We start from the raw sequence: 9774 nt of genomic DNA on the forward strand, positions 1-9774 counted from the left end.
TATAGCCTTCATAACAACCAAGTTGAATAGATTCCTAGCAAAATGTGTAACAAAGCACAAATCTGCCAATTTTCCATGCTGCAACTCTGCACCACTTTTCCTCAAAATGATCCTGCACTAGTTTTCCTTATGATATGATATTCTTGGGTCTTGCAATGAAAATGGAAATCCCATGATATTTGATTGACAAAATGGTTGTGCAGTTGGCCTAGATGATTCTTGATAAGCCATCCAAGACAATTGGTTTGACATATTCAATTCATGCATCTGTAGTACTAGCGGTAATAAAATCAGCTAGGGAAAAAAAAGTATTAGGATGATAGAGCAAAACAAAAATCATATATAATAAACACACTCACGTTATAAGGATGATAGAACATTGACATATATCTACCATCATCAACTATCATAGGAGAGTGAATAGGTACCTGCAAGTACTAGTAATGAATCATATAATTCCTTAAATTTTTTAAACTCATTATGCACAATATAAAAAATACCTGAGATGAATGTGAAAGAGGTAATGATGATTGACTACATAACTGTATACCAACAGTATTGTTCCCAATGACCTATCACAATATCAATAATTAGAAATGCTATATATGTACTCTACTAATAACAAAAACTTTCAAGTTAGCTTCTTTTCCTCAAGTTAGCTACTGCCAAACCAAAGAAAACATCTATATCACCATATATCATTGTCAGTACTTAATTAATCTTATGCTTTTAATTACAAGAATGCGAAAATTAAATGAAGCTACACACTAGATGGTAGCTTGTGTAAAAAACTCAAGTAAACTAAAAGAATATCAGTACAAAATTAATAAGTGATGAAGAAGGTACCTAACGTGACGAAGGCACATAAGATTGGTCTGTTGCCGCAATTGGATTTGGAACTTTGGTTACCTATCATTGTATCAGTTATTAAAATTAGGGTGCTTAAATTTACACACCCCAAAACACAAACCACACACCCCTCTATTATTTTATTAATATTTTCCCCCACTATCTCTTTCACTTCCAAAAATATCCTTAATCTAATTCTTTTTTCTCCCACTATCTCTTCTCATACCTTTCTTCGTTTCTTTTCCCTCTCTCTCTCCTCAAATACCTATCAGACCATTTTCCTCTCTTCCTCCAAACAACAAACTTTTCCACTCTTCCTCCAAAACAAAACAAGATCTTCTTCTTTTATGAATAAATGTCTTTTGTAAGGGATATTCTTTTTCTGTTGCCTTAAATTTGAAAAGAAAAAAACTCAATTTTAATTTGATGTTCTTATCTATGACAATGAATAATAGTTCTAAACTAGGAGAAGACGCACATGTACACTATCTTACTACAACAAATTCAAGGATTTAGTATTCAAGGGAGTAGCTTGTTCGTCTTGACAACAGCTTGGCCAATATAAACAATAAAAGTCATTATCCCAATACAACTCTCCAATAAAATCCAAAATATTCAAAAGTTGCATTACTTCAGGAACATCTATTGACTTCATAAATAGTCCTAGACTTGTTCTAACAAAAAGCTCCAACAGAGACATATTAACAAGTAATATCTCTCATCAATTAGCAGTCAAAAAATTTAGCCAATATTGTTGCTTCCTTTCCTACAGTCTCCACAGAGCAAATCTCACCTACCAGAGATAAATACTCGAGTGAAATTGACATAACAAAGCAAATCTCACCTACAAGAGATAAATACTCAAGTGAAATTGACATAACAAAGCACAAATTCAAGTTTTACATCATATTTAAACATGTATGCACGAGATAAATTATGCACATCATGACCATACCTCAAGTCCAATGAAACAAAATATGTCACAAATATTTGTTTAGTAAAGTAAAGTCGTAAACAACCAGATGAGTTAATATGAACAAAACCACCTACAAATGTAATCAAACCAATGCACAATGAAAAACTAATCGAACAAGGAATCCAAATGAAAATCTAATCACACTTCGTTGTATTGGGAGTAGTCCATTGCAAACTAACCAACAAACTTGGAATGTAATATCAACTTAGATAACCAAAATTTTAAAGATTAACGAACATATATGTGAGAAGAACATATTCAGAAAACTAGGCTTCTATACAATATTCAAGAATATATCAGCATATAAAGTTGACAGAAGCATCAACCAAAAGAAAGAAATAAAGAAAGTAAACAAACAATTATGACTAACACAAAACAAGCTTGCATATTTACCTTATTGTGTTCCTGATGGAGCAAACCTATTAGTAGATGAACATTTGTTCCGATAATGACCAATATTACCACAGCCACTACATTTTCGTGGTGCTTTCTCCACTACCTCAAAATGTGAAATTTCTCGCGTTGTAGAGCTGGTTCCTTTTCTTTTAGTTGATCCTACCGGGCGGCCTTTGTGAGGTTGAAGAGTAGGTTCAAAAATTAAAGGAGAAGATGCACCACGAATCCTAGAAAGCTGCCTCATGGTATTTTCTTTTTGCATAAGTGGCTGCTTTTCATACCTCTCTTTAATCTCAGATAAAAGACTATTGAATGGATCTTCATGATCCATGCTTGCATGATGATCATTAGTGAATGATCTTGTGTCAATCCTCCATTGCTTATGAATATGAGTTAGAGGCAACACTTCAATATTCATTCCCTTGATCATGTGCACACATGGAAGACCCATGGTATTGGAAAATTGATCGAGTATCATAATCTTTTGTATTTGCCAACAAATATTGCTTTTGTAACTCAAACAAAGCATAGAAAGATACCTTATTAACCACCTCTTTGAAGAAAGGGATGCAAAGCTTTTGAGGAACACGAATCTTTTCACTTGCAAGTTGAGTTATAATTTCTTGAAACTGATTTTGAATTGCAAGACAAATATTTTCCTTCACTTCACGGAGACCACCAGTAGAAACTTGAAGATATTTCTTTAAAGTTCCATGTGCACCTTCTGCTCTAGAAGTAACATTATTACCAAAATGTAAAATCTGTCCCGTCCATGCATACACAAATCTCTCCTTCCATGAAAGCCAAATATTGGCAATGTAAGTTAGAACTGATGCCTAGTCTTTGTACTCAAGCTGAAAACGGTTCCAAGCTTCATTAAACATTGACACATCCCAAGATTTTACAAGGGTAATCCAAGAACACATAAAAGCATCCCAATCTACATCTTCCTTAAACTGACCCTTACAATGTGCAAGGATATTTTTTTCAATATGTCATATGCATAAAAGATTAGGAGTCCCCGGAAACACAATCTGAATTGCTTTCATCAATGCCAACTCCCTGTCAGTTATAATCGCCAATGGATGATCACCATCTCCCAACAACTTACTAAACATTTCAAGAGCCCACTGATAGTCCTGTTGTTCCTCTTTTTGCATGAAAACAAAACACGAATAGAAGGAAGTGTTGAAACTCGACACTCCTATAATCTCAAGTAATGGCATCTTATACTTATTTGTCTTATAAGTACAATCCATTACAAAGACACTCGAGTAGCTTTTAGTCAACTCAATGGATGTCGGATGAGCAAAGAACAAATGAGTCAAATGACCAGAATGATCATATTTGACAATATGATAAAAACTAGCACCACCAAGCTCATCTAATAATGCTTGAATAATTGAACGCCCACCTAGACTTTCCTTCCTAAATTGAGCTGTCTTGCTATATATATTTCTTGAAACTGCAAGAAGATCAGGATTATTTTGGCGAAGGGAAAAGAGAATCTGACGTGGTTTTATGCCAGCCTTACTCATTTGTTCAACTTGTATAGCTTCCTCTTTGGTAAATCTACGAGAATATGGATGTCCGGCCATATCAATGGAAGGATCATGATTATGAAATAAGCTAATTATCTCAACCTTCCACAACCCTTCAGCTGTACTTCTTCCCACAATTTTGAAAGGGCAATCTATCAAACGAGAAGCTGAATTTTTTTTTCTTCTCCTCAAGTGTAGAGAGGTTCGATAAGAACCACCTCTATCACAACCAATAAGCACATAACGTCTATCACCACCTTTACTCCTTTTGGATCGTTTGATTACCATAGCATACCCTTGTGACTTCCCAATTTTACGAACAACACTCAGAAGATCTTCTCGAGTTTCAAACAACTTCACCGATAATGAGAGGAATTCATTCGCAATATTAGTCACGGAGGGGCCTTCAAGTAAATCAAAGAAAAAGAAAATAATTAAAGGGTCCAGATGATCTTCGTGACTATCCAGTGAGGAGCCCCACACCAACAACAAACTCTAATTACAAATTCTTAACATGATAAAAGTGATAACAGATAATACTTTCCATTGACAATGGGGCCTTCAATGAGACTAGATGGGTGATTAGAATGTAAGTCTTCCTCCAAACCATCTGAAGACATAGAAATATGCAACCCAGCAACCATTGGATCTTCCTCCATACCATCTAACTTCCTGCTGCTGATATTGGGGATAAAGAAATTTTTGTCAGTATAAGCTATTCTACAAGATTTTGGGTAAGCATATAGACTTCAAATTACTCGATTAATCAGAAACCCTATACCCAAAAATCATAAGGAAACAAATTTGTGCAAATTGATATGATAAGAAAGATAAAGACAGTAGCAATGATTGAACTTAAGAAAAGAACAACAAAATTAACCAGAGCAACGATTGACCTGGTTTGGATAAAAGATTGGTTGGAGTTGGAGCTGGAGCTGGAGTTGGGATTTGGGAACAAGAGACTTTCAGTATAGAGAGAAAGAATTTTGACGTTTGCAGAAGAAGCAGAGAGAAGAGATTTGGGGAAGAAAGGTATGAGAAGAGATAGTGGGAGAAAAAAGAATTAGACTAAGGGTATTTTTGGAAGTGAAAGAGATAGTGGGAGAAAATATTAATAAAATAATAAAAGTGTGTGTGGTTTGTGTTTTGGGGTGTGTAAATTTAAGCACCCTAAAATTACTATATTTAGTCAAAAGTACATAATAGCTTCAGCCATAGTTAAAAACACATTACCTGTGTAGCCTTCTTTTTGCTTTTGCTTAATGCAGCTTCAAAGTCTCCCACGATGCGTAGATTCTCTTTTTTTGAATCCCTTTGCATTCAGAATATTACGATTATTAGAGCAATCAGCCAATACATTTTGGTCTTGATCTTCCACATCTTTATCACCGTTTATTTCTAAACGTAACATGTCTTCAACCATCTTTGCTAATTTATCAGCTTCCATAACTACTCATATGCCTTTTCACTCTCAGATGCTTTACTGCTACTCGAACGAGTTTAGAACACAAGATTTTGTTTTGAGAAATTCGTTTTAGTCTTGGATTCTCTACAATCTCCTGCCCATGCATGTCTTCTACAACATTATCAATTCTTGCATTTTTGGTCCACCTCTCCAAGATATATTGATCAGGTATTTTTTTTTATGAGTGTAGTTTCTCTACCTTCATTCATGACTTTGATAGCATGCCTACACAAGACACCATCTGTCTCAAACATTCTACAACTGCAAGATACAGTAAACTCTCCTTCTCTTTTTACTACCTACCCGCTTCTTAGTGAATCCATCCCTAACCACTGTGAAGATAAAAGTTTCACCATTGGACACAGACTTCGTTATGGAAGACTTTAAAGACTCTTCAAATTGAGCTTGAAATTCTTTAAATATCGCTTTGGTATAAACTTCTCGTGCATGTTTCAAGATATTTATCTCCATTTTGCAGTGAACAATCCGGAATTGCAGATCATACTCGGCTTCCAATTCCTGACACCGCTTATCATATACCATTCTTTCAAAGTGAGTAAAAAACTTGGCCAGCTGAAGGTCAGATTTCAAATACCCCCTTCAAACTAGCAATATTAAAGCTTTCACTAAGTTGGTACTTTTCATTCCTGCTGACCATGTCCACTTAACATATGCATGCACCCATTTTTTTTCTTATTGCAAATGTCGCAACCAACTAAGGATCATCATGTGCATTGTGTTGATCAAGCATGGACTCCCAAGCACTTAAGAACTCATCTTCTTTCTCAATCCAATAAAGAAATTTGTTGAATACATTGCTCTTATCATCGGTATTAGAATTTTTGAATAAGAAGCCTACTTTCTTCACGGCATTTTGCATCAAATGCCATACACAAAGTTGGTGGTATGTATCAGGCATCACTTGTAATACAGCCTTGGTATCACTGCATCTTGATCAGTAAAAAATGTTTGTGGAGGCTTAGCACACATTGCCTTCAAGAAGGTTTCAAACAACCATATATTTGATGTTGTAGTCTCGTCATACATCAAAGCAGCTCTAAATATAATTGTCAGGACCCACCCCGAATTTCACCTTGAAACCCGAGGTAAATCCTGTGGGGTCCACCTCTAAGGAAAATTTACCGAAAATTCAGCATAATCTACCTTGAAAATGGACAACCCTTATCTGAAAAATCCAACTTACACTTCTATAACCAAACAAACCAGCCTCAACACCTGGAGCCTTTCTGCTCCCCAAGATTATCACATCTCCCAATATAACAATTACTCAACTACAATAATCCCATAACCAACAAAAGACAATTAATAATTTACTACTGGACTTGCAGAGCATATCTAAAGTTGAATGAAAAACAATGAATAAAGAATAAGCGGAAGCTGCCTCTGACTATGCCTCGACTCCATGTACGCTCGACCTCATTTAAACTTATCATGCATACTGAACATTTAAAACCAAAGGGCCCAGGGGAAAGTAAGTTAAAAATGTTAGAGTAAGTGGACAAAAATAAATTAAATAATTTAACAAAAAAATAACTTGTATACTTTCCCACTAGTTAATCAAATATAGAAATCTCGTAAAAAAAGATAAACCAGCCCCACTGGTTTAATCAAATTTATAACTGAGAAAAATCAAATAAAGGGAAGAGTTATCACCATGTAAGAGAAGCCTCTCAGGCTCGGGTCGGTGTCTCCCAGGCTATAATAGCGTCCCACGCTAAGCGCTCAACTCACCTATGGTGAGGACCACTAATAAAGACTAGCTAGCAATAAATAATAATATCCAATCGGTGCCTCCCTGGCTATAGTAACGTCCCACGCTAAGCGCTCGACTCACCTATGGTGAGAACCGCTAATAATAAAGGCTAGCTAGTAATGAAATATGAGCGACCCTATATTATGGTGACTAAAACCATACGAAATCACTTAAATCCATTGAACTTCCCCAAGATCATACGAATGGTATGGTTCCCAACCGTACTTGAAAATTATCACAAGAAATTATAATAATACTCATTGACGTGTCTCACGTCAATATATTCTCAAATCCATAATCAAAAGTGAGATTTAATTATCAAGTATAAATTGTAATTAATTTTTCAATCCGAAAATACTTGCTGAAAATATTCTCAATGTCAAGGTCAATAATCCACAATTAAACAAGAAAGTTATAAATAGAGAATTACCGAAAATCTCATTTTCGAAAATCTTTATAAATCTCAAAGTCCACCATAAAACAATCATAATGAAATCCGGAATTTATAAAAAAATCCAAATTCAAATATCAAATTAATAATCCGAACTCAAATCCATAAATCATGACCAACCATTAATCAATGCTTCAAACTCAAATAATTTCCAAGATCATCTCATAAGCCAAAATTATAACATAAGCTCGGAAAATAAAATGATAAATTATAAAATCTTGCATACATATTTATTTAAAACCAAAATGTCCACTCACAAATTGAGGCATAAGCCCGACGATATCCGAATCGCCACTCAAGCAAGGTTCCCTTTGTATCTTGGCACTATAACCATGCTTAGAACCAAACTTCAATTCCAGAAAATAAATACTTAAATATAAACATCAAAACTCTTCCGCTTAACTCACTACCCTTACTAGGGTTAAGCTCCCCGGATTTCCACTAAACTCCACCACAACCTTAATTTATCAATTCTAACATTCTAGAATAAATACCAAAGAAATCCAATGGCAGGATTTTTATTCTAACAACCGCCAAAATTCTCAATCTTTGAAAAAATCTCAAACCTAACCAAAACTCCTCCAAAAATTCCAAACTTCACATCATTAAACTCCCTTAATATAACACATTTAAAACCCTGAAAAGCCCCCTTACAGCCCCCTCACAAAGTCTAATTTCGAGCTTAACTAAGTCAATCGAACAAAAACATCGAATGTTGAGAGGAAAGTTGTAGATGGTGCTAAAATTTGGTAGGCATTGGAGGTCTCCTAGAAGTTCAACTACCTAGCTCAAGAGGGAGTGAATCCTTTTGAGGGTTTGCTACCCAAAGTGAGACCTTCCAAACGGGACAAGAAACTCCGGCTATGGTGGCCGAAGAAGGAAGTTCCGGCGAAAACTCCACCGAGCACAGCCGCGTCTTTCCGGCCCGATTTCTCCTTCACGGCGGCGTGACTTCACCGGGCCAGCTACCCAAAATGATGGAGGAGGAACTAAGCTTCAAATCCCGACCGGTATGGCAGCCTAACTCCGCCGGATGGCGGCGAACGGAGGTGGAGAAGGCGCCGGGTCGGGAACCGAGCGGGAGAGAAGAGAGAGAAGTGAAAGTGAAAATCTGATTTTTCACTTTTGACTTTCCACCTTTGGTCCCTTTTATTCCTACCTTCCTGAAATAGTAACTTCAGTTTTTTAGACCATAACTTCTTCATACGAACTTCGTTTTTGACGTGCCACATGTCTACGAACTCCGTTTAACGTCCTCTACGACTTTCATGAAGAAAGTTTTCCCAAATTTTAGACGAAAGAAAAAGTCAATTTTTGGAGCCTTAAATAGTAAACGGTTACTCAAAACGGTAAAAGTCAAAATAATACCAAAAGTAAATAACCCTAATTTAATTTAAGAACCGGGATGTGACAATATATAATCGTCTCCCTGTGGTGATTTAGTCCAACAAATACCGCAAATGGCCGATTAATTTTCTTCGTTAATTTTGTAAGTTGTATCAAAACTTACAACATCTCCAAATGAAGCATAATCCATTATTATTTTAGCATCTGCCCAGAAAATGTTGGTGATTTGTTCCTCACTATCCAACTGCATCTCATAGAAAAAAGATGGATTGTCCAACATTTTCTTTGAAAAATATTCCAACAGATAACCAGCTTCTCCAAATTATTATTTTGTTTTTTTGTCAGACAGTTCGAAGATAGTTCTTTTGGTCTTGCTTTGAAAATCTCAATATTCCACCAGCATGCTTACCCATTAATTCAAATGCAGACTTTGGCGGAACTCTTGAATTTGAAGTCAAGTCTATAAATGCACCATCTGAAGCTTTGGCATTTCGGTGAGATGGCAACATATGCACAAGATCTATCTTAACAAGAGGATGATTATGCTCTTCGGAGAAACGGTACACACAATACTTCCCTGTACGCCTAACAAACTTAATGCCAATATGCGCTCCACATCCGGTCCTTGTCTCACCTCTTTGGGTTTTTTTTTTTTGTTAAAAAAGCCTCTTGGGTTTTTGGTCAAATCGTTTCTCTTGTCCTTCCCTCGCACACCTTCCTTACAACAAACAAAAGTCCTTGAAGTGATTACCCCAAACTTATCCTTGGCACAACTATCTTTTCTAATGCTGAAGCCTTCTCTGCGTCCATACTCATTATAAAAATCATATGCAACTTCATCATAATCAAACTCCATACCATATCTAGGCTTCCATATCAATTCTTCTTTTGATAGCTCCATGCTACTTTCTTCCACAGATTCTTCCATCCTCAAAACCTACAATCAAGATTGCGAGAAAAATAAAAAAAACCAAA

At 35.9% G+C, this 9774-nt stretch overlaps 1 protein-coding gene across 1 annotated transcript; it reads right to left on the minus strand.

The window, feature by feature from the left end:
* Positions 1-9140: 9140 nt before the first annotated feature.
* Positions 9141-9727, minus strand: LOC101304349 (protein FAR1-RELATED SEQUENCE 5-like). The gene is made up of 2 exons (XM_004309818.1): positions 9514-9727; positions 9141-9376 (listed from the first exon to the last, which is right to left on the minus strand). The coding sequence occupies exons 1-2, from the start codon at positions 9725-9727 to the stop codon at positions 9141-9143; spliced, it is 450 nt and encodes a 149-aa protein (XP_004309866.1).
* Between the last annotated feature and the right edge of the window lie 47 nt (positions 9728-9774).

Source organism: Fragaria vesca, unplaced genomic scaffold (assembly GCF_000184155.1).
Source record: "Fragaria vesca subsp. vesca unplaced genomic scaffold, FraVesHawaii_1.0 scf0513090, whole genome shotgun sequence".
In the NCBI taxonomy this organism is placed as follows: Eukaryota; Viridiplantae; Streptophyta; class Magnoliopsida; order Rosales; family Rosaceae; genus Fragaria; species Fragaria vesca.